Source organism: Malus domestica, chromosome 09, assembly GCF_042453785.1.
Source record: "Malus domestica chromosome 09, GDT2T_hap1".
Lineage (NCBI taxonomy): Eukaryota > Viridiplantae > Streptophyta > Magnoliopsida > Rosales > Rosaceae > Malus > Malus domestica.
Genome location: NC_091669.1, coordinates 2,401,649 through 2,427,007, shown reverse-complemented (window position 1 = coordinate 2,427,007; position 25,359 = coordinate 2,401,649). Strand labels below are relative to the sequence as shown.

Genomic DNA, 25,359 nt, shown 5'->3' with positions numbered 1-25,359 from the left:
TTTTTATGCGAGTTTTAACGAAAAATCCGCGGTATTGTTCATTTTAACGAAAAATCACATTTTTACTCTAAAAAGTCAATCATGGTACTATTCACTTTACCTTTTATTTTGTCCTTATCGTTAATACTCAAAGTTTTCAAACCATTTTCATTAGTTTTCCTTATTTTTATTTGGTTTTATGGTGGAATTTCAACTTTCTTCATGGTATCAGAGCATGTTGTCTCACATGTGAATCTTAAAGTATGGCCTCTATATCACCATGTTTGTGTTGTTTACGTGTTAGACTTGAAAATGGAGTGTATGAGATTGTGAAGACAAAGTTTCACATAAGGGGCGTGTGAGAATACGAAGACAAAATCCGACACCAGTGAAAGATTAATCCATGTAAGGATTTATAAAAGATTGAGTTATTCTCCATATTCCCACGTGTGAAACTTCAAAATGTTGTGCTCCTACCCTTCTTGTGTATGCATGTGAAACTTCAAAATGTTGTGCTCCTACCCTTCTTGTGTATATTATGCTCTCTTGAAGTGCTTATATTAGCTAGTTTGGGAAGAGAGAGAGAGAGAGAGAGAGAGAGAGAGACAGAGACAGAGACAGAGTTGGTCATGGTGATCTTTTTTCCACTTTGTTTGACAGTGCAGATTAACAGAGATATCGAGATTACATATATAATTAATATAGAATACAGATGAAATGGAGAAAGTACTGTAAGAGAGAGAGAGAGAGAGCTGGTCATGGTGATCTTTTTTCTACCTTTGTTTGACAGTGTAGATTAACAGAGATATCGAGATTACATATATAATTAATATAGAATACAGATGAAATGGAGAAAGTACTGTATAGGGTTTGCTTCACTCAAGAATTTCTCAATGAAATTATGCCTTGCCCTTAGTGGCGTAGCCAAATTTTTTAAATAATGAGATCATAATATCAACCAAAAAGCTTCATTGGGCATTTCATTGAGCACCTAGTAGACACCTGCCAATTTCTGTAAACATATGCCGAAAGTTTATGCCAACATATGTCGACAACTACAATTACTAGTAGAGGCTTGTTGAGGGTAGATGTAGGACACTGTTGTTGAAGACTGTCAAACCTTTTCAACTAAAGTATTTCATACAAGAAGAGATAAAGGGAAGACAAATGTGATAGAATAAAATAGAAGAAGTAGGAAGAGGAAATTGTAATTTAGTTTGTCATAACTGTTTATGGGAATCAAATACAATATACAAACAAATACATATGGGGTTTTTAAAGTTATTGGGGTCAAGAACAACCAATAACCCCATGCTGACTCCGCCACTGCTTGCCCTAGCTAGCTAATGGTTCTGGTTCTGCCAACACTTCTTTTGGCCCCGTTTGGCAATTAGCTGGGCAACGACAAGACTATGTATTTCAATCAAATTGAATTATTTCATGTGGTACATGTTTGGTGCTCGTAGTAGAGAAGAAACTCGACTCATGAAATTGGACAACGGTCTCACACTTTAGAAAATCAAGTAGGCAACTTATTGGCTAAGGCTATTGGCTTTGGTAAATGCAAGCCATGTATATCAAGCTCTTAAGACTTGTTCATACCTTTCTTTTCGGCTGTGGACGGAAAATCTTATTTTCCGGCACAGCAGGACTGAAGTCGGATGTAAAATCTGAGTTCAATTCACACCATTATTCACTCCAATTTGTTTGAAGATTAAAGATTGCATTTTATGCCACTTGCGCCCTGGTTTAGCAATAATTCTCTCTACTTGTATGTTAGAGGCCTCAAGTTTGAATACTTTTCATGAATAAGGAGTTCAAACTTAATTACGACTACTCGCAATGTGACTTTACTCAAACCGCCAACAAAGGTACTACCAAACTAATTGCCAATATGGAGAGTAGTCCAACTACTTCAAGTACAAGGTCCATTCCTTCTCCGATGTAGAATTCACTCTCAACACGTCCCCTCACATGTGATGAATTTTCAATCTTAACATGTGGACAACACAAATCGGGTGAAATGGAGCACGTGCGGCCATTGAGCTTCACATATGAGACAACATGCTCTGATATCATAAAGTAAGTTGAGGTTCCATCATAAAACCAATTAGCAATATGAGGTCAGAATTGATAAATTCCCCCAGATATAAATGGGTTGGGCCGATAAACCGAGAAGGGAAAAGGGCCAAGGCCTATAATATAAGGAAAAGAAGGGAAGGGGATTGGATTCGTTGGTTGAGGCGGCGAGCGGACCGAGTGGTTGGGGTGTTTCCTTAACCGATATTCACAACGTGTGGCGGGCAACGGCTCCTCCTACCACAACTCTATTAAATCCCAATTACCAAAACCCTCCAAAAATTAAATCATAAATCCCCAAAATTCCAAAACTAAAACCCCCAGAAATTATATAAGCGAACGGATTATTACCCAGAAAAAATAATTTAATTTCACAGCGGTCCACTCTCTCATCAGTCTCAGAGGCCATGACTCCGCAACTCCAAGCTCCGTCGTTCGCCGCCGGCATTTCGTCCTTCGTTTCTCCTCTCAACCGCTCCACGCGCCGCCCTGTAATCCGAGCTAAAGGTTAGCAATTCTTCAACTTCTTAATCTTCTTTTTTTTTTTTTCATTTTTTTTGTATTTTAATTTATTGAGTTTATAATTCGTGAGCCTTCAGATTTACAGCACCAATTGAGCGTTCTTAGATTAGATGCGATGCCAAATTAACAAAAAAAAAAAAAAAACAAACAAACTTGCTTGATTAGCAGACTTGAACCTTGAGGGAGCATAGATTTTAGACATTTTTCGGCTTCAATTAGAGTTTGGGATTTCATAATTTTGTTGTTTGATTGCAAAGCTCGTGACTTTTTGATATTTTTCAGCTTCAGTCAGAATCTAGCTCGTGAATGTTGCATTAATGGATAGTTTAAATTTTATGTGTTTTCTGGCAGCGGAGCCGTCAGATAAGTCTGTTGAAATCATGAGGAAGTTCTCTGAGCAGTATGCTCGCAAGTCCGGAACATATTTCTGTGTCGATAAGGGAGTTACTTCTGTTGTTATCAAGGTGTGTTTTAATTTACTTGTTGGATATTTTACTTGTATTGTTGTATGCTTAATTGGAACTGTCTATCTAATAAAATTAAAAAAAATGAAACTGTCGTAGTAGTTTCGTTGTCGTTGTATGCTTGAATGACTCAACTCGAGAAATAATCTTTTAGTTAGCATTCCGATGAAGAAGTCATTGATTCTTTCGATTGGGATTCATATTGAAAATAATCAGGCTTCAAAACCGATTACTTCATGAGCTTCCAGCCTTCCACTGTGGGTTGGAACAGTAAAGAACATGTACCCTGACCCCCTAGATCCTATAGAATATGAAACACCTTTAAATTATTCCCTCCAATCGAACCCCATATGCATAATTCTTCAGTTCAGTTTCTTGCTGCTGTAGTTCTTTATCATTTTGTCACAATTCTAAGAGATTTTATTTGGGGCAAAAAGATCGCTTACAGATGGATATGGCATCCTGAGATTATGTATATTTGGATCCTTCATTATCGTCGTTGCAGTTGCTTAAACTGTATTTATACGATGATATATGTGAGAGAAACTCATCCTGGAACTTCAACAGGGATTGGCAGACCATAAAGATTCGTTGGGCGCACCACTCTGCCCTTGTCGGTAAGCATCTGTTCTTTGATAGTTTTTCTTGACCATGAGTCTATGGTGTTCTTACTTTGCCCTATGCCTCAAACACCTTACCAGTGTCAAACTTGATTCATATTCATGTCATATTGTACTTTCCAAGTCTGAACTTGTTGTGTTGCAGGCATTATGATGATAAACCTGCCGAGGCAGGCCAAGGCTTTTGGAACTGCCCATGTGTTCCCATGAGAGAGAGGTTTGTATCGTTTCATAATTTTATAAGATTAGTATATCAAATAGTTTTTCTCTACAGTTTCGATTTCATTTGTTTGTAAATTTGTATACCTAACAGAAAAGTAGTGTTAAAACTTAAAACCCGTGCTAGATTATGATATATTGGTAAATCTTTAGCAGCATTACATTTTTGGTGCTCAGACATTCAAATCGAAGGTAAGTAGGCTTTATGTTAGATATTTTTAAGGGCTAAAAATATAATAAGAAACAAAATCTACTTGGAAATTTCCAGCGAAACACGAATAGTTGCTGCAAGTCTCAATCCAGCTTGACAGTCACAAGCTTATCAACTCACTTTAGCTCTAACATTTGAACTCAAACGATCGTTATATGAAAATGAGATGTGTACACATGTAAACCTGGTTGGTTCTTATGAAAACTGTAAATCGGTGTTGGCAGGAAGGAATGCCACTGCATGCTCTTTCTCACTCCTGACAATGATTTTGCCGGACCGGAACAGGTAATTTATGCATCATTCTTTGAGAAATCTTATGTAGTCGTGTTCTTCGGTTACGGTATTTTATAACCTAATTACTTACCTCAATAATTCTTATGCATTGCAGACCATCTCCTTGGAAGAGATCAGAGAATCGACAGCAAACATGTAACAAGCTTTGAGTGTGTATTGTAAGTTATGTGTAAACAGTCCACTTCTGTATTTGCAAAAAAAAAAAAAAAAAAAAAAAAAAAAAAAAAAAAAAAAAAAAAAAAGAGGGCTCATCTTTTGAATCCAATTTTTCGAGAGAAATAATTTCCGTACTCTTTTTCTCCTTGATGATCTTTTGTTTTATTCAATCAAAATTAACCCTCTAATGGTTCAATATTAACTCGGAAGGTGCAGAAAAGGAAAAGTGTGTGCGAAATCACGCTTTCCTTTTCTTTTTTTTCTTTTTTTTTATTTTATTTTTTTTCTGGGATACACACTGGTTCTAGAATTATGGTGCAGCCCCTAGACTTTGCCGTATTCTCATGAACCCCAGCATTCTTTTCTTGTAATATAACTTTGCCTTATCCACAAAACCAAATGAAGCTTTGCCACATAGCTTTTGTGCTTCAAACCAACGTTCACTTGGATGTGTTCCTGAGACAGGACAAATATAGTTTGTCACTAGAAATTGAGCCCACGTAATGCTGCGGGTTTTAAAACTGTGTTAAACATGTGAAATGTATTAAAATATATTCTCATCCATATCACTATATATTTACATGCTAATGTTCAATAAAGAAAAAACCAGTCTACAAAACTACGCATAATTGTCTTACTTGATCAATCTTCCCAAGACATCAACAACCAATTACGAAATAAAGCATATATCTCGTTATTCAAACAAAACTAAATTACTGGTCTTACCCTCACCGCTAGAACCCTAATCTCATAAGTGTGACATATAATGCAGGCAAAGCCCATGCCATGTCCCAGTTCAGGAACTCTTCAATAAAAGCATTGCATAGTTCACCATCAAACATTAGTCAGCAACAAAGGTTAAATCTAGTGCAACAACAGAGATATATAGTATAGGATCATGCAAAAGAAAGTTATATAGTTAAACATTTTAACCAATCCATTCAACTGGAAATGGAGAAGGAAAATAGAGCATAAAAAGTAACAGGCTTAGCAACTAAGTAGAAGAATGTTTGTTCAAGTTGATGCAATGAGAGTTCTCCTTGTACATCAACACTAAGAAAATTAACTGGGTTAGTTTGTGGATATGCAACCCAAAATTAACACCAATAAAAATAGCTCTTGAATCAAATGCATAAACAAAAGCAGATGTTAAACATGAGAAAAACTACATGGAAAAGAAAACAATGTTAAATATCCTAGGTGCTATTGCAGAGATGGGCTCATTTTTGGGGTTCTGGAGGATCGTCGAGTTGGTGTTGTGGCTGCTAGGGTTTGGGAAAGGGGAAATGAAGGCCAAATGGGTGTGTCTCTGTCTGTCTTTCCCATTCATCTCAATCTCTCAATCTCTCAGTCACAGACATCTACCCATTAATTTAGGCTTCTAGTGGCAATTTTGACACCTCAATCCCGACACCAACCCTTGATTTGAGGAGGAAAAAATCAACCCTACCTCCTTTTTTAGGCAGCCTCACTCCTCCCTCTTCCTCGGAGTAGGATTCTCTTTTCTTCTCTTTCCATCTCCTTCTTTCTCCTCCTCTCACATTCTCTTTTTATGTAAAATTAATATAAGATGTTAACGTGACTTAACCGTGATTGTTCAAATAGGAGGGAAGGGAAGGAGAGGGGAAAAAAAGAAGGAAGAGAATCCTACTCCCTCCCTTCCCCTCCCCTCTTTGCCATCCCACACCTATCTCCCTCTCTGTCTCTGCAACCAAGGTTTTAAATATCGATATTATCGGCGATATTTCGCCGATAATATATTTTTTTTTAGGACGATATTTTCATACTCAACCACTTCATTATCGTCAATATATCGACATTTTTGTCGATATTATCGCGATAATATCGAAAAACGATATTATCAGTATTTTAATGCATTATTTGGGCAATATATCCTGATATTATCGATAATATCGCGAGATAAAACCCAAAAATACTTAAAAATGCTGAGAAGTCTCAACACATACTACACTTGATCATAGCCCAAAGGCCAAGCAAGGCATGCTTTTCTCAGCTTGGGAATGTGGGTTTTATAGGCCTGTTTGCTTGCTTACTGCCCTCGCATGGGCGATGTGGGACTCTAGCAATAACAGAAACCAAAACGTTTTGCCGCAAGGGCTGGTACATGTGAACTTGTGACTCCAACTAGGTAAGAGCCAGATCTAATTTGGGGCATTCTATCCTATAGCCAGATCTAATTTGGGGCATTCTATCCTATATTTGTGGACAACCATCAAATGCTAAAGATTAAACAAATATAATATGTTCTACTGCTTAGCAAAAAAAGCTACAAACCCTTTGCTTATCAACAAAAAAAGACAAGTCCTTGCACTAGATATACTTTCAAATTACGTTAAGTAGCAACCTGATATATGTATTCGGACGAATTATAAAACAATTGACACACTCTTGGCTTCCAAAATTCAATTCTTTTACTTTATATAAACTTGAAAAAACATAATCGGCATCCAAATTAAAGTTTAGTCTTATTCAACGTATTGATTTTCAATCGTTAATTGATATACTATAATTTGGAACTTCAACGCCTAGACGCATGCTTATGCGTAAGAAATTTAAAGTGTCAAATTCATCATTTTATTCACTTCTTTTTTTTTTTTTAATATCCTAAATAAAACCTCCCAATATTGTACTAATTCATTATATATAAATGATTATGGTGTGTTTAAACTTCTTTCATTAATTACTACATATTTTCTACACTCACAATGTTTGCCAACTCGCTATATAATCAACTTAAATTAGTTAAATCCATCATGCAATGCATTTCCTTCCAATTTTTTGTGATAAACTAATAGATAATTGACTAAACAAACATCCTGCAAAGTTTCAATAAAAATTTCCAAGTTTTTCTTACAATTTCCGTGGTTTCCATATTATTTTTATTGATATCGATAATATCATGATATTTCCATCGATATTTCCGTGTTTTTGGACTACCGATATTTCCGATATTACTGATATTTAATACCTTGTCTGCAACCCATGCTTGTTGACAATGGAAAAAATGTAAATCATGCAAAATCGAGGGCCCATCTCACAACAAAAATGGCCAAACTGTAAATATATGAAAGCTGGTCAGAAACAAAATTACCCTCCTAACTTTTTATAATTACCCTCCAACCGAGTCACATATATGATGGTAATGGTGTAAATAAAGCAAAATCAAGTGTCAATCACTTGAATGTAGCTAAGCTACAGTCAAATCCCTCCTCAATTTTAGAATAGATAATCAACACCTATTGGTGCTTTTTAAAACTTTTGTTTTTATTTTTTATTTTTTTTTTATTTTTACAAATGATAATAATAGTGAGTTAAATAGTTGAATATTAAGAGGAAGGAATCCTTGGAAATTAAACCCGCACCTAAATGTATAGACATTATAGTTGTTCGTAATTGCGGCAAAAACGCCATGCGCATTTTTAACTTTTAATTTTTGCAAATTTATGATGATTTTTGAGACTTCATAAAATTGATTAAAAGTCGTGACTTAATAATAGTTTACAGTTTTGGATAAAAATATAACATTTTTATATTTTTCTGTAAACTTTTTAATATAGTAATTGACATTTAACATTATGCCATTGCGTAATTTTTATGTAGAATTAATTCCTACGTAATTTAGTTGACATAAACTATAGTTGTGCAATGGGCCTGAATTATATTAATCTCTAAATAAGTTTGCTTGAAAGGCGGTGGGTCCGCGGGAATATCTTGGGGCCATCCCAGGAGATTGAGTTGACCGGGTGGCAACTGCCAACTCCGCGCAAGGACAACGCAGCATCGATGGAATGGATGATGGTACCTTTTCTTTTGCAAAACGCAGCATCTGCACTGCAGCGTTAGAGAAAGAGAGATTGAAATTAGGGTTTTGCTTTTCCTTTTCTTCTTCTCGGATCTTTGAAATTAATTGAGGAATTTGACTTTCAAAAATGTCGAATTCCAGGCTTGAAATTAATTGAGGAATTTGACTTTCAAAAATGTCGAATTCCAGGGTCACCATCATCGCTCTGGTTAGGTAAATTCTTCTTCTTTGCATACCTTCTTGTTTCTGTTTCTTTTTTTTTTTTTTTTTTTTGGGGAAACTCTTGTTTCTGTGTTTTTTCTGCGCCAATTGAATCTGTGAGGAAGAATGGGATGGATGCAATTATCCAAATTGTGTAATTTTCCTCATTAATCAAGCTTCAAAGCAACTATACGTGTGTAAGTTTATCTTACATTATCAGTCTCAAGCCCGGATAAAGGAGAAATGGGATATTATCAGGTAGTCGACAGCCGGCACTCCTATCTTTCGTTGAATTCTTATGATGATGAATCATAAACGAAATTACGCTAAAGTTAGGTTGTCACCTATAAGTGAGGGCTAGAAAAAAAATCCCAAAATCTCGAATCATACCGAAAAAATCCCGATCCCAAACCGAAAAAACCCCGAACCGAAAATCTCGAAAATTTGGTACCGATCCCGAACCGTTCAGTACGGGAATCGGTTTCACATTTTTCTTTTTTCGGGAATCCCAAACCGATATATACATATATTTTAATCAACCCACCAAGCCGTTCCTCCGGCCAATAACTTTTCTTCACTACCTTTTCCCTTTTTTATTCTTTCTTTGTTTCATTGTTTGCCATCTTGGTTCTTATTTCTTGAAACCATCATGGTTTCTTCTTTCTTTATTCTTATTTCTTGAAACTACCAGATAAGAAACCATCGAAACCATCAAATGGTTTCTTCTTTCTTTTATTTCTTGAAACCAATAACCCTCTCTCTCTATCTCTCCCCTTCTACAGTTCCACCGACGTCCTCAAATGCAGAAGCAAGCCCAAGGCCTCCAAATGCTTTCTCAATCTTCTAAAGCAGCCACACCTGCAACCTGCTTTCCCAAAACACCATACCCATTGTAGCCTTCGTCTAAGGAACCCAATCATTCTTCCATGACATTAGATCTATCACTGCAAGCCTGCAAAGCAGAGTAGCCCTCTGATGGTGATTTTGTTTGGCAAGACATGGAAAAGCTCATACATTGATGATGATCAGTACCTGATTCTGTTCAATGCACTTTGCAAAGCCCTCCGAACTCCCGAAGGCAACAAAGACAAGCCTAAGAATGAGAGGGTTTGAAGATGGGGGTAAGGAGGTCGATGAATCTGGGATGAGGTGTGGCCGTGTGGGCTGGCAGGGAAGGTGGGAGGTCGATGAATCCTGAACCATACCAAAATCCTGAAAAAAAATTCAGGAATCCCGAAATTTAGGAATACCTAAATTTCGGTTTCAATTTTGGTTTCCAAAACCTTGTCCCGAAAAAAATCGATTTGTAATTTGGGATCCCATTTGAGGTTTGTGATCCCATACCGAACCAGCCTTAGTGATAAGTGAGTAAGGGTCGCTATATCTCCATCGGCGCCTGGATGCAGTGCTAAATGAGCAAGGCGGCCATAAAAACTTCATTTTGAACAACTCCACTCAAAGTTGTTTGAAAACATCTACTCCCATCAACTTTACATAGGACATGCTAAAGAAGTATTTTGACCTTACTGGACGGGGAAGGGTGAAGAAGCTAGGACATGAGAGTAGAGTTCAAGAGAGTAGAATGCGTTTAGGAATGTAGAATATATGAACCTTAATAGGAAAATTTATAGAAGTAGTGGAAGTTATGGTGAGGAGAAGATAAGTATTATGTGCCTCCAAGAAACTAAGTGGGTTGGTTTTAAGGTAAATGATCTCGAAAACTCGGGTTTTAAGGTATTTAGGCACAAATAGTACAAGAAATGGTGTTGGCATCATCGTGGACAAGACCTTCACACAAGATGTTGTAGATGTCAAGAGGGTAGGGGATAGAATTATGGCAATCAAGATTGTAATAGGATAAGAACTCATCAATGTGATTAATGCATATGCACCTCAAGTAGGGTTGGATACGAGTTTGAAGAAGAAATTTTGGGAAGACCTTGGAGATTTGGTGCAAGGAATCGCTCAGACAGAGAAGGTATTTATAGAAGGAGGTTTAAATGGCATGTGGGCAAAGAGACATGCAAGGCAACTATGGAGGTTTTCATGGTGGCCATGGTTTTGGGGAAAGAAACGAGGATGGGGAAGCCATCTTGGATTTTGCAATGGAATACGATCTCTTCTTAGCCAACACCTTCTTTAAGAAGAGATAAAAACATGTGATCATCGACAAGAGTGGGTCTTCAAAAACACAAATAGATTTTCTTCTAATGAGGAAGGGGGATCATATATGTCACATCCCGGCCCGGGCGCGGATCACTTCCCGAGCCTACTCCACCACCGTAGCACGATATTGTCCGCTTTGGGCCCCGACTACACCCTCACGGTTTTGTTTTTGGGAACTCACGAGCAACTTCCTAGTGGGTCACCCATCTTGGGAGTGCTCTGGCCTCCTTCTCGCTTAACTTCGGAGTTCCGACGGAACCCAAAGCCAATGAGCTCCCAAAAGGCCTCGTGCTAGGTAGGGATGAGAATATACATTTAAGGATCACTCCCCTGGGCGATGTGGGATATTACAATATAACTTGTAAGGATTGCAAAGTTATACCGAGAGAGAGCTTGGCTAATTAACATTGCTTGTTGGTGATAGATGTACATATCAAAAGAGAGAGAAAAAAGAACAAGACCTTAGAGTGCCCAAAGACTAGATGGTGGAATCTAAAAGGAGAAAAACAAGCCATTTTTCAACGAGAAAGTAATCACCCAATGCGTTTGGGATAGAGAGGGGGAAGCTAGTCAAATGTGGGATTCCATGGCTAGTTGTATCTGAAAGGTAGCAAAAGGGTATTAGGAGAGTCCAAGGGCTTTGCTCCATACTAAAAGGAATCTTGGTGGTGGAAGGAGGAGGTACAAACAAAGGTTAAGGCTAAGAAGGAATGTTGTAAAGCCTTGTACAAGGATATAACTGATTAAAATGGTGAAATGTATAGAAAGAGGCAAATAAAGCTGTGAGAGAAGCGAAGCTAGTGGTTTTTGATGATATGTATAAGCGACTAGATACCAAAAAAGGAGAGTTAGATATCTATAAACTAACTTGAGCAAGGGAAAATAAGATAAGAGACCTAAACCAAGTGAGGTGCATCAAGGATGAGAATGGAAATGTTCTTACTTCAGAGAACGGGGTCAAAGACAGATTGAGAGGTTATTTTCATAATCTTTTCAATGAAAGACATGAAAGAAGTACTTCTTTGGGGGAGTTGAGTAACTCATAAGAGTGTAGAAACTACTCATTTTACCGCTGAATTAGGAATGAAGAAGTGGTTGTAACTTTGAAAAAGATGAAGTAGAGAAAATAAGTGGGCCCAAATGATATACAGATCAAAGTGCGAAAAGTCTTGGGAGAGACGAGTATAGCATGGCTCATAAACCTTTTCAATAAGATTTTGAAAATGAAGAAGATGCCAAATGAGTGGCGAACAAGCACTTTGGTGCCTATCTACAAGAATAAAGGCGATGTACAAAATTGCATGAACTATAGGGGTGTTAAGTTAATGAGTCATACAATGAAGTTGTGGGAGAGAGTAATTAAGCATAGACTGAGACAAGATACACGGGTCTCGGACAACCAATTCGGGTTCATGCCAGGGCGCTTAACCATGGATGCAATCTATCTCTTACGAAGATCGATGGAAATATATAGAGATATGAAAAATGATTTGAACATGGTCTTTATAGATTTGAAAAAAGCATATGATAGGTCCCAATAGACATTCTGTGGAGGATTAAGAGAGGAGTATGAGTAGCATATATCCAAGTTATAAAGGATATGTATGATGGAACAAGGACTGCCGTAAGAATGCATGAATGACAAATCAAAAGCTTCCCCATAACTGTAAGGTTACATCAAGGCTCATCTTTAAGTCTCTACCTTTTTGCATTGCTAATAGATGAGTTAACATGACATATTCAAGATGATATTCTTTGGTGTATGCTTTTCGTAAACGATATAGTGTTGATCGATGAAACTCAGGAATGAGTAAACGCGAAGCTTAACCTTTGGAGAAAAGTGTTGGAATCTAAAGGTCTTCACCTAAATCGATCAAAGACAGAGTATATGGAGTGCAAGTTCAGTGCGAATAGAGGCTCAAACGAGTTAGAGGTGAAGATTGGAGATCATGAAGTACCAAAGAGCGACCGCTTTCGCTACCTAGGATTTATCTTGAAAAAGAATGGAAAGTTGGATAGAGACCTCAATCATAGTATATAAGCTGGATGGATGAAGTGGAAGAGTGCATTGGACGTGTTGTGTGACAGTCGTATGCCACTAAAACTCAAGAGAAAATTTTATAGGACGGCAATAAGGCCAACAATGCTTTATGGCACATAATGTTGGGCGTTGAAGCATCAACACATATATAAAATGGGTGTAGGGGAGATGAGAATGCTTCGTTGGATGTGTAGGCACACAAGAAATGATAAGATTAGGAATGAGGATATCCAAGGTAAAGTAGGAGTAACTGAAATTGAAGGCCTACTAACACTCCGGTTAGAAGATGCGATTACGGGACAGAGGTTCAGAGCCGAAAGGATAGAGGAAGACCTAAGAAGACTTTGGAAGAGACTCTAAGAAAAAACTTAGAGTACTTAGATCTAACGGAAGACATGGCGTATAATCGAGCCTAATGGAATCAAACTACGAGTGTCATTCCTTTTATGAAGTGGAAATTACTACTTTATAATTGAAACATTACCCCCACACAAAAAGAAACCACAAACAAAAATATCCAAAAGTAGTAGCACCAACAAGCCCTGCAAGTAATGTACGTCTCTCTATGAAGATCATGAGCAATACAGCAAAATTAAAATTGCTTTATCTGATTTAATTGCTTGCTTAAAACTTAATTATCTTGGATTATTGATCAGTACGAACTGAGACCCCATCCGCATATTTGCGATAAGTCTTACGCTTCATGACCTCGGTGAATGCTGAGGAGTAGTTACTTCGCACAATTACTTTATACTTGTTCCACCAATGCATGAAGCTGCTATTCTTCAAGAAAATATCATCCCTAACTGCGAAATTATCGAGCATATTCAGAACGTAAAGCTCAAATTCGGTCATTGGCTTAGCATCGGGATTACTCACTTGTTCGTTGCACCAGATAAGCGCTTCCTCGACGTGCGCCCAAAAACAAGAATCATCATTCAGATTAGGAGGTACATTCTTTGCTTTTGAATTGGGCTTGCTTGCGCCGCGCAGTTGTGGGTTCTCCCTTTCTTCCCACTCTCCCCTCTTATTTTCCTCCTCTTCATTGTACCATTGCTCCAAAAGAACAAAATGTCGAGGCCTTTCCTCTATGTAATCTTTTCCACCTTTCTTGTAGTACTCTGCAATGCAAAGCGGTTCGATCATCTTTCTGTAATTCGTACCAGCAAAAAGAAAAGGGGCAGGCATTGCGGCTCCTTCTTTCTGGGGCTTGCTCTCAGCTTCTGCAACCGTGTCCTCCCAGTAATTCGAGAGCCTCTTCTTGTACTCTTTGGCATTCAGGTCACTCGCATAGCGCAAGTTTTTGTACCTGTCATAGTATCCAATTCCCATGTCTTTGGACTCCTCCTTGTACCATTCCATGTAGGCCATGTACTTTTCAATCTCATTCAGTTTCAAGGAGGAACTGTAAACCTTCATCTTCTGCATCGCTAGTTTACGTTCGTGAGTGACCATCTTTTTCATCAGACTTTCGAATTCTATGTTGGGTTGTTGCTGCTGCAATGACTTTTACAAAAGGAGTTGAGAGAAAAGTTAGTAGCTAGAAGTAAACATGGGATGTGATTTCCGCAATCTCATATTCCCCCCCTGCACACCTGTGTTTATTTCTAGTCTTTGGATTAAATAAATCAAAGGAGAATCAAGAGATGGAAATAAACAGGTTTGTGCGGAACCCATTTCCCAAAATCATCATCAAATCAGATATTTCTGTTGAAAGTTTGATACCTGTGAGCTGAGAACTCCTAATATTGCTGCCAACTGTGTTTTAATTCCAGCTTTAAGTGGAACTCTATCCTCTTCAACCAACTCAAAGACATCTCTAGACAATGCCTTAGTCTTGAGATCATTCAAAATCTTTCCGTAATCGAACAACTGAATCCCTGAATTCAGACCTGGATTTTGGGCACACCGAGAGCTGGTTTCCACCAATAGTTGCAAAATGGCATCAGGGTCCTCAAAGCAAGAACCACCCGAAGAGGAGCACAGTAGGAATGTTCCGAAAGGCTTATAACCACTCGCTTGCGAAGCGGTTAGGAAGAATTGAAGTACAGGATCATCGATGGAGGCTACATTCAAGAAGCAAGAACTCCACAATGGGAATTGCAACACACATTGTCCGAATTGTTTGTCACCGATCAAGGGTGAACCAAAAGCGATGCAAAGGGGACGTTTCACTTTCGATAAGTCGAGGCTTTCTAGCAGCCATAAGGTGAAAAGGGTAGCTACAGCGCCTCCAAAAGATTGTCCAGTGACAAGTACCAATGAGTTGGATTTGCTGCTTTCTACCAGCTGAAATATTACATAAAAGTTAGTCAATTACTGAACTGCTATTTAATCAGTTCGGAGACGTCTCTACGAATAAGGTCCTCAGAACTTCATTCATATTAGAAAAAAATACTTAAAACTCGGTTTTGAAACAATAAAGAAAGGGAACTTTCATGAAAAGGCATTTGACTAAATTTATTTCAACAAAAAATCATGCTATAACTTTATTTAATGAAAAATACTTAAATATTAATGAAAAACTCTTAAATTTTAATAAAAAAGACAAAAGAACTTTAAATTTTAATGAAAAAGACATAATTTTTTTAAAAAGAAAAACTAACGCGGGGGACCCGTGCGTCCACATACACATTATTTATGAAACTTACTACACTGTTTATGAAACTTAACTGTACTACATTGTTTATGAAACTTAACAATACTTCATTGTTTATGAAACTTACGAGATTATAGCACTAGACGTGTGTTTGCTTATTTTGTCAAAGGCCTAAAAATAGGTGTCATCGTTGTTACAATTAGCTAATTCATACATAATATCATATGTATGTGTAGTGTGTTTTCATTTACTTTTTCTTATTTGGTTATATTGGGGGGGGGGGGGACGCGGGCTGGGCACATGCATGTTTAAATTTTTTATTTTTTTATCTTTCTCATTAAATAAAGTTACTAAATGATTTTTGATTAAAATGCAAAGTTTTAAAGCATTTTTTATTAATTTTCTTTAAAAGGGGAAGAGACTCAACTGTTACTACATTAAGCTCTTAAGGTGTGTTTGTTTAGGCTCACTAGCTCTCATTGAACTAAATATGACTAATTGTTAGTGTAATATTGTGTTTGTTAGACATTAAGTTTAATGGGATTAAGTCGGACTCGCTCCAACAAACCGCTTCACTAGAAGTTCTTAGCGAGAACCCCAATATCACCGGATTGCTAAGACCATCTTCGAGATAGTTGCTCGCTCGTCCTGGTCCTGCTCGCCCATCCTTGTCACGCTCGATCTTCTCCCTCATCCTCGTCCCGCTCCTTCATCCTTGTCCTGTCTGGTAAATTCTGAATCTAACAATCAATTTCTTCAATTTTGTTTTGCAGATCGTAATTATTATTGGGTTTTGATCGATTTCGTTGTTTGCGTGCGAAATCTCTAAATTTTTTGAATTTCTAGCACAAAAATTGGGTGCGTGTACATTTGTGTTCTGTGATTGGGTGTGTTTTTTAATTGATTGCTACCCAATTTATCTGCTACTTTTCCTTCTGTGAACTAATTGCTAAGTTTTTGTAAGTTGATTGCAATTTTTTCTTTGTTCCCTGCTTATTGTTGTTTAATCTTATCCAAAATTCTCCGATTTGGTTACATAAAAATCACCATTTTATGGCCTTTTAACAATCTTTTGAGCATGCAAAAGCACCATTTTCTGATCTATAACCCATATAGCCGTTTTTTTATATTGTTCTGGGCAAGGTTCTAAAAGACGCTAGGCGCTAGTCGGGCGGCAGGTTTGGACCAAGAACCTAGGCGGCTAGACGGGGCCTAGGCGGACTAGGCGGATTTAAGTAAAATCTATTATATTTCGTGTAAATAAGTGCCTATTTATACTTAAAATATATATAATTTCATCATAAACTACAAAATAGAATGACATATATATTATGAAGTATTGGAACATAATGAAATCATGGGGAACAAGGATAAAATGTGTGTTCATTTAAGTATGCAACAAATCTTACAATTTATTGAAAAAATAAAATGCAAAATGAAAGTGATATTTTTTCTGTTTAAGTGAGTCGTGACCTTGGCGGATGCCTAGGCAGGTCTGGACGGGTTAGGCGGTCGAGGAGGGTGCCTCAACAAGTCAAGGCACCCTTTTTTAATTTTTAAACGTCTAGGCATTAATCGGGGTGATGGCCAACTGCCTAACACTTAGAATAGTGGTTCTGGGCTTCCTAATACATAAAGCAGCCCTGATTGATTTTTATTTTGGGTGATAATTTTTTGTTTGATTCTTGACATACATACATAAATTCCTTTGTTGTTAATATTTGACATGGGTACACTGGGTTTTGGTTGTTGAGTTCACATTTTCTCAGATGTTTCATTCCCATTAATGAATTATAGTTTATTGTGTGTACTCAGGGTTTTGGCTGTTAATATTTGACATGAGTACTCTGGGTTTTGGTGGCTGATATGTGCTTTAAAACCGTAGTTTATGACTTTGGCATCGAGCCTTGACCCACTTGCTGCTAGCTAAAACATTCGATTAACCAGAATGAAGTTACCATCTTATCATTCTATTTTCAAGTGCCTCTACTGACTCAAACTTATGGAGATATCGGATTTGCATCCTTAACCATTGTAAATTTATCAACCTTGAGGCCATATAAAAGGCTATCCGCTTTGTGACTTCCACTCATCTTGCATTCCTTTCCCACTTATCTTGACTCCTAAACGTCATCTTGATTTTCTATCTTTTACATTACAAAATCAGTCATCCACACAGGTTTATATGGTTTAAAGCTGGGTGATGGTAATACATAAACCTGAGGTATTCTTATAAATTTACAAATGAACTACAAGAAGAAAGATAGCTTTTCTCAACTATAATATATTAACTATATGTTCTCCGTCATCCACACAGGTTTACATAAATGTCATCTTGCATATAAGTAACCCTATAAATCTCCTTAGAAGAAATCCCTTAATTTGAACTAAAATATTCATCGATGCTCTCCCTCTTCATCCTCAAGAAGTGGTGACTTGCATTAATTTTCTCCTGTCATTTGATTTCATTGAAGCTTATAGTTTATCACATTGAATTAGTTCTATCATTATCTCCCTTTTACAGTAGTAGGGAGAGATTGATAACCACTTTTGCATTTGCAAGCAGGGATTAAAGAATGCAATTTCGGATCAGTGTTATGGAACAATTTCGAAGATCCTGCTAAGTCCTTGACAACCAAACACAAGGTTGTTGCCCATATTAACTAGCCCATAGGATTTACAAAATGTCTTTAATGTGCTATGTTGTATTTGTTTGACAAAATGAAAAACTGCATATATTGCATGTTAGTGTGTGCAAACATTTACTTTGGTATGTATTTATATATTTCATTATTTTTTTTTGTGAGAAGTGTTGTTCACGCATCATTTTTTTTCCCTTCATAAAAAGTATCTGGCAATTTTAAAATCTAGTAAATTGTGCAAATCGATAAGTTTTTCCATTTTTTGGTTCTAATAAAGATTGGTAGTGTTAATTTGAAAGAAAATTATGAAAGTCTCTGCACAATTACAAAGTGGAAAATATAATTATGTTCGTTGCACGTAGTGCATTGTGAAGTTCTGGTGTTCGTAGGACATTTTATTGAGTGAGGTGTGTAACAGGTGGAGGGAGAAGTAAAAAAATTAAAAGAAAATTGAAATTAATTGTTTGAGCCCACTATTCTTATCCTGCATAGTCCAAACCAAGCAAGCTAGTCAAGTCCGAGATAACAAATGCACCCTTATAACAGTATTAATGAGGGGTTTGTATGTGTATCACGCTAACATAATCTAACATTATAAACATGATTTTTAAATGTTTCTCACTAACATTAATAGTCTAAGCGGTTAAACACTATCAGTTATCAGAGAGACAACAATATGCACCTTTGTTCTCAGAAGATCGAGGTTGAGGTTGTCGTAATTCAAGGCGAAGAATTTGATTGCCAAATCATTGACGGTGAAACTTGTGTTGTATTTGGTGCACAAAAACTCAAAGAGGGGAAATTTTTTGTCCCTGAGAGTCAACGACGAAATCATCGCTTGTTGATCTTGAAGTGTGACGGGTGAAGTAAGAAAAGATATGATGGTGGTGTTTGAGTGCTTGGTTTCAGTAACATATAAGGCCGTTTGTGCATTCGGATCAGGAGCTGTGTTGAGCTTTTGCTTCTGAACAGCGTCCCATGACTGGTGCAGGGGAGGAGAAGTCACCAGCACATTTTCTAGTTCAAGCCCAGCACTGCTAATACTGTCATCACCAACAAAATATTGAAACAAAGTTAAATGGAGTATGTAAGCAAATAACACCCAACCATATAATAATAAACACGTTTGAAACTGCTTTTGAAATAGCTAACAATGTCAATCTAACGATAAAAAATGTTTTTCATTATATTGAAAGAAAAACTTAAAAATGTATACGAGTAGGAGAAGTGTTTTCTAAAGAACTTTCGCCGTATTTCTAGTGAAGTCACTTTAGCAAAACACTAGTAAGAATGAAATTCCACATGGGTAAATTATAAGGACGATTATAAAGCCATTGTACTCGTAAGAAACACTCTACTCATAAGCAGTTCTCTTTTACTATGAACAGATTAGACATGTTTATTAAATACTCAAGTGCTCTTTGAAAAAGCACTTGAAAACTTGAATGTTGACATGGGCGGGTCTGAGGTTGCTCAATTTTATTTTTAAAAACAGTTTTTAGAAAAGTTGGAGCTAAAATTGTGTTTGGTAAAAGTCTAGCCATAGCAAGTGCTTCTCCGAAAAGAGCTTACACTATCTAAAAGCGTTTTGTAAGTTTCTTTTGCCAGATTTAACCGTAAGAGCTTTTACTTGTTGAAAAACACCCTTCAGCCATTTCAGAACAATGTCTGCTTAATCAAGACAGTATAAGATCAATCAACGACAAAGGATTCAAAGAAAAATAAGGATACGAGGAGTTTGAAGTTGACTTACTTGTGTTGGAAGCTAACCAGCTCCTGGAGTCGGGGAGTCGAAGGCAGCAAGATACTCCCGAGCAAAAGGATGTCATCTGCATCGAAGAAGAAGAAAGAAAATGAAGGGTTCTAGTCTCCAACGGCTAGTTTTGTTTTTAAATGTTTGTGTAAGTGTGTGAGTGACAAATGTACACTCCAGATTAAATCATTTAACCCCAAAATGAAGGGTTAAGATGTAATCTGGAGTAGTAAGGCTTAATGGTTGTTAAGGCCTCTTGTCAATCACCTTTTGTAGAAAGTATGGGTGATGGAAATGCACCATACTCTTGTGTAAAAATCACTCTTCTTATTCAATCAAGGCTGCTGCATTATTTGCATAGCAGAAACCAATCTCCAAGTTATCTTTTTCAATTTCTCTACTATCCTACCAAAAAGAAACCGATTCAAACACTCAATCAAAAACACAAAATAAACAAACTTTATCATGGCCTCAGAGCTTTGTTATTGATCTTACAACTTTCGGGGCGTAATCTGTGCAAGATAAGATCTTTGGGAGCACCAACGTAGTGTCTTCTATAACAATAATCAACAAACAATTCTGGAAATGAAAGGATCCAGCAGTAGCAGTGAGCTAAAAGCTCCAGTCTTTGATGGGGAGAATTATGATTTTTGGAGAATAAGAATGACAACCATTTTCAAATCCTATGATCTATGGGATATGGTTCAACATGGGTATGAACTACCTGAGATGGAGATCGATGCTCTAGAGGAGGATCTCACAGAAACACAACTCAAAACACTGAAGCAGAATCGGATGGAGGATGCTAGAGCACTTGGAATCATTCAAGGTGCTGTCTCAGACACCATTTTTCCGAGGATAGCAAATGAAGAGACTGCAAAGGGAGCTTGGGAAGTTTTACAGCAAGAATACAGAGGAGACACCAAAGTTAGAAAGGTAAAACTTCAGTCCCTTAGAAGAGATTTTGAGTATACAAGAATGAGGGAAAATGAGCTGTTAAAAGACTACTTCACTAGGCTGTTTGATGTTGTAAACAAGATGAAAACATATGGTGAGGAACTGCCTAATGAAAGAATTGTCCAAAAACTGTTGATTAGTTTGACTAAACCCTATGATTCAATAGTGAGTGTTATAGAAGAAACCAAAGACACTGAAACACTCAGTGTACAAGAGGTGATGGCATCCTTAAGAGCTTTTGATCAAAGGCTCGAGAGGCATGCTGACTCTGCACCTGAGAAAGCCTTTCAAACACTCAATGTTGGATCTAGCAGTCAAGCCAGTGCAAGCAATCAGAAACCACAGTGGAAGGGCAAAAGCAAGAAATGGGAAGGAAAAGGGTATCACAACTCAAGACCTAACCAAGGCAGCAACACCAATGTAGGTCCAAGAACCAAGCAGCAATGTAAGCACTGTGATAAATTCCACCTTGGAGAGTGTTGGTTCAAGGACAAGCCTAGATGCCACAAATGCAACAGGTTTGGGCACATTATGAAGGACTGCAGATCAAAGAATGTGCAACAAGTAAACTGTGCAAATCAAGTGGAAGAAGAAGCAAATGTGTTCTGTGCTTTCAATGCAAAAATGGAGAGAAACAATGAAGTGTGGTACATTGACAGTGGCTGCAGCAACCACATGACTGCACATGAGTCTTTACTTATTGACATCGACACAAACTTCACTGGAAAAGTGAAAATGGGTGATGGAAACATTGTCAAAGCCACTGGAAGAGGAACTCTGGTTATCAACACCAAGAAAGGAAGAAGATGTATAAGGGAGGTGATGCTAGTGCCTGGATTGGATGAGAATCTACTTAGTGTGGGTCAAATGATGGAGCATGGCTATTTCCTACTCTTTGGGGGGACTGTGGTTGAGATCTATGATGACAGATCCCTATCAAACTTGGTGACCAAAGTGGAAGTGAAAAACAGAAGCTTTCCACTTGTACTGAAGTACTTAGAAGAAGTGGCAAAGAAAGCAAGTGTGACAAGTTCTATGAAACTATGGCACAAGAGACTTGGTCATTTAAACATGACAAGCTTACAAAATCTGCAAAAGGATGAAATGGTGCAAGGTATACCAAAAATGGATCAATGCAATGAAATCTGTGAAGGGTGTGTGTTTGGCAAGCATCACAGAGATTCATTTGAAGCTGGAAAGGCTTGGAGGGCAACAAAGCCACTCGAATTGATTCACTCAGATGTGTGTGGACCAATGAGAACAACAACAATCAGTGGAAACAGGTATTTCCTAACCTTCATTGATGATTATTCACGGATGTGTTGGGTGTATTTCATGAGGTTCAAGTCTGAGGTATTCACAATATTCAAGAAGTTTAAGGCAATGGTGGAATTGCAAAGTGGATACCAAATCAAAAGACTAAGAAGTGATAGGGGTGGTGAGTACACCTCACATGAGTTCAATGTATTTTGTGAAGATGTAGGGTTAGAGAAGCAACTCACTGTGGCATATACACCACAACAGAATGGGATTGCAGAAAGGAAGAATAGGACTATAGTCGAAATGGCTAAGTCTATGATGCATGAGAAGAACATGCCTTATAAATTTTGGGGTGAAGCTGTGAACACCTCAGTGTATCTATTGAATAGGTGTCCTACTAAGGCATTGGAGAAGAAGACTCCATTTGAAGTGTTCAGTGGAAGGAAGCCTTCTGTGAAGCATCTGAGAGTGTTTGGCTCAGTATGCTACAATCTCATCCCTCATCAACTAAGGCACAAGTTGGAGAAATCAAGTAACAAGGGTGTTTTTGTAGGCTATGGTACCAGTGAGAAAGGATACAGAGTTTATAATGTATTGACTCAAAAGATAATCCTATCAAGGGATATTATCTTTGATGAAGACTCAATGTGGAACTGGGATACAATGGTAGAGGAAAAGGACAGTGTCTCTCTACAAATTGACCTAAACAAAAGGCAAACAAGGGAGCCTATAGAGACCTCAGTTCAAGAAGAAGTCACAGATAATGGTGACATACAAGGGACTCCACAGCAAGCTACTATGAGTCCACAATCAAGTCAATCACAGACAACAACTCCTAGTTCAACTCCAGTAAGATTGAGAAATCTGGATGAGATTTATGCTACATGTAATTACTGTGTAGTAGAACCAGAAACGTATGAAGAAGCTGAGAAAGACAAAGCTTGGAAGAAAGCAATGAAGGAAGAGCTTGAAATGATAGAAAAGAATGACACTTGGGAACTTGTAAATCGACCAAGTGAGAAGCCTGTGATTGGTGTAAAATGGGTGTACAAAGTGAAGCTAAATCTAGATGGTTCTGTGCAAAAGAACAAGGCCAGGTTAGTGGCCAAAGGTTACTCACAGAAACCTGGTGTAGACTTCAATGAAACCTTTGCTCCAGTAGCAAGGTTAGACACCATAAGGACCTTGATAGCACTAGCAGCCAAGAAGGGTTGGAAGTTGCATCAATTGGATGTTAAATCTGCATTTCTAAATGGAGTGCTAGAGGAGGAAGTGTTTGTGGAACAACCTCAAGGGTTCACAAATCAAGAGTTTCCAGAAAAAGTGTACAAGTTGAGGAAGGCTCTTTATGGCCTAAAACAAGCTCCAAGAGCTTGGTACAGTGAGATTGATTCATATTTCATTGAGAAAGGATTTCAGAAAAGTCCTAGTGAAGCTACACTCTACACCAAGACAGAAAGCAACAACAAGACACTCATTGTCTCAATCTATGTGGATGATGTTGTCTACACTGGAAATGATGCTGCAATGATGGAAGAGTTCAAGGAAGAAATGATGAAGAGGTACGAGATGACTGACCTAGGCCTCTTGCATCATTTTCTTGGCATTGGGGTAATTCAAAAAGCAAGTAGCATTTTTATTCATCAAAAGAAGTATGCTGAAACTTTGCTTGAAAAGTTTGGTTTGAAAGGTTGCAAACCAGTTTCTACACCCTTAATTGCAAATGAGAAGCTCAAGAAGGAGGATGGAAGTGAACCTGCAGATGCTAGTCTCTATAAAAGCATTGTTGGCAGTCTATTGTATCTAACAGCAACAAGGCCGGATCTGATGTTCTCAGCAAGCCTACTTTCTAGGTTTATGCAGAATCCTAGCAAGATACATATGGGCACGGCTAAGAGAGTGCTAAGATATGTGCAAGGAACTCTTGATTATGGGATCAAATATGAGATGGGAAAGTCATCTATTCTAATTGGATTCTGTGACAGTGACTGGGGTGGCAGTGAGGATGATAGTAGAAGCACATCGGGCTATGCTTTCACTTTCGGATCAGGGGTTTTTTCATGGGCCTCTGTGAAGCAACAAAGTGTTGCACTGTCCACAGCCGAGGCAGAGTATGTAAGTGCATCAGAAGCTACATCTCAAGCCATTTGGCTAAGGTTCATACTTAAAGATTTTGGCGAATTGCAAGTTGAAGCCACACCACTTCTGTGTGACAACACCTCTGCAATTGCCATGACTAAAAACCCAGTATTTCATCAGAGAACAAAACACATCAAGAGAAGATATCATTTCATCAGAGAAGCATTGCAAGACAACACAATCAAGCTAATCTATTGCAGCACAGAAGATCAGATCGCAGACATATTCACAAAAGCACTACCGAAGGAGAGATTCAATTACCTGAGGGGTTTGCTCGGATTGACTCCCAGAAGCAGTTTAGAAGGGAGTGTTGGAAGCTAACCAGCTCCTGGAGTCGGGGAGTCGAAGGCAGCAAGATACTCCCGAGCAAAAGGATGTCATCTGCATCGAAGAAGAAGAAAGAAAATGAAGGGTTCTAGTCTCCAACGGCTAGTTTTGTTTTTAAATGTTTGTGTAAGTGTGTGAGTGACAAATGTACACTCCAGATTAAATCATTTAACCCCAAAATGAAGGGTTAAGATGTAATCTGGAGTAGTAAGGCTTAATGGTTGTTAAGGCCTCTTGTCAATCACCTTTTGTAGAAAGTATGGGTGATGGAAATGCACCATACTCTTGTGTAAAAATCACTCTTCTTATTCAATCAAGGCTGCTGCATTATTTGCATAGCAGAAACCAATCTCCAAGTTATCTTTTTCAATTTCTCTACTATCCTACCAAAAAGAAACCGATTCAAACACTCAATCAAAAACACAAAATAAACAAACTTTATCAACTTGTTCATCTTCAAGCTTTAGCCGATCTGCTCAAAAACAGTAGATGGAGAGAGTTGGAAACCAGAATGGTCAATGTCTTTCTTTATACTGATATCAATCAGAGCCATGATGACCAAAGAGGAGTCCGCCCAATCAGGACCGTTTAAGTGCAATCATTCAGTTCCAATTCAAGCTAGCTATATGTCCATTTAATCAATCAAAGCCATGATGACCAATGAGGAATCCCCCCAATCAGGGCCTTACAAATTCAATCATTCAGCTCCAATTCAATCTAGAGTAGAGGAATCAATCCTATCATTATAATTATAATTACGGACGTCTTTGTCCCACCAATCAAATGGCCCCACGAGGAAACTTCCCACCAAGTCGACTATGCACAGGAAAGTCTACTTCGTCGTCAACGGATCTTGTTCCTGAAAGCTTCTCGGAGAACGTTGCCTCGATGCTTTTCCTCGTCTTGT

The 25,359-nt window shown here is 37.9% G+C and overlaps 2 protein-coding genes and 1 long non-coding RNA gene across 5 annotated transcripts; 1 reads left to right on the top strand and 2 right to left on the bottom strand.

Moving 5' to 3' along the window:
* The first annotated feature begins 2,206 nt into the window (after positions 1 to 2,206).
* Positions 2,207 to 4,746, top strand: LOC103442294 (ferredoxin-thioredoxin reductase catalytic chain, chloroplastic-like). Of its 2 annotated transcripts, none has more exons than XR_011571337.1 (6): positions 2,207 to 2,565; positions 2,932 to 3,044; positions 3,482 to 3,661; positions 3,810 to 3,881; positions 4,319 to 4,379; positions 4,483 to 4,746. XR_011571337.1 is itself a non-coding variant. In XM_008381073.4 (6 exons), the coding sequence occupies exons 1-6, from the start codon at positions 2,466 to 2,468 to the stop codon at positions 4,525 to 4,527; spliced, it is 441 nt and encodes a 146-aa protein (XP_008379295.2). In that variant the 5' UTR covers positions 2,207 to 2,465; the 3' UTR covers positions 4,528 to 4,746. The 2 variants fall into 2 exon arrangements, 1 of the variants encoding a protein (XP_008379295.2); XM_008381073.4 differs by having other exon boundaries at positions 3,612 to 3,661.
* Positions 4,747 to 13,217: 8,471 nt separating this feature from the next.
* On the bottom strand, positions 13,218 to 25,321 carry LOC103442774 (senescence-associated carboxylesterase 101-like). 2 transcript variants are annotated; one of them, XM_029107777.2, is made up of 5 exons: positions 24,899 to 25,176; positions 18,699 to 19,059; positions 14,501 to 15,064; positions 13,655 to 14,281; positions 13,218 to 13,581 (listed from the first exon to the last, which is right to left on the bottom strand). In XM_029107777.2, exons 1-5 carry the CDS (start codon positions 24,904 to 24,906, stop codon positions 13,561 to 13,563), a joined length of 1,581 nt encoding a protein of 526 aa, XP_028963610.1. In that variant the 5' UTR covers positions 24,907 to 25,176; the 3' UTR covers positions 13,218 to 13,560. The 2 variants fall into 2 exon arrangements, with proteins under 2 accessions (XP_028963610.1, XP_028963609.1); XM_029107776.2 differs by having other exon boundaries at positions 13,218 to 14,281; positions 24,899 to 25,321.
* Positions 19,772 to 24,836, bottom strand: LOC139188131 (uncharacterized). Its single transcript, XR_011571336.1, has 3 exons — positions 24,698 to 24,836; positions 24,387 to 24,506; positions 19,772 to 19,845 (listed from the first exon to the last, which is right to left on the bottom strand). It is a non-coding gene; the product is annotated as an uncharacterized lncRNA (long non-coding RNA).
* Positions 25,322 to 25,359: the final 38 nt, after the last annotated feature.

Coding starts and splice junctions, on each gene's coding strand:
- LOC103442294 (XM_008381073.4), top strand. CDS start 2,466: ATGACTCCGCAACTCCAAGCTCCGTCGTTCGCCGCCGGCATTTCGTCC. Junction 3,045..3,611: donor TTACTTCTGTTGTTATCAAG/GTGTGTTTTAAT, acceptor GAACTTCAACAG/GGATTGGCAGACCATAAAGA. Junction 4,380..4,482: donor ATTTTGCCGGACCGGAACAG/GTAATTTATGCA, acceptor TATGCATTGCAG/ACCATCTCCTTGGAAGAGAT.
- LOC103442774 (XM_029107776.2), bottom strand. Junction 15,065..18,698: donor TCGATCTTCTGAGAACAAAG/GTGCATATTGTT, acceptor GTAATATTTCAG/CTGGTAGAAAGCAGCAAATC. Junction 14,282..14,500: donor TAGGAGTTCTCAGCTCACAG/GTATCAAACTTT, acceptor CTTTTGTAAAAG/TCATTGCAGCAGCAACAACC.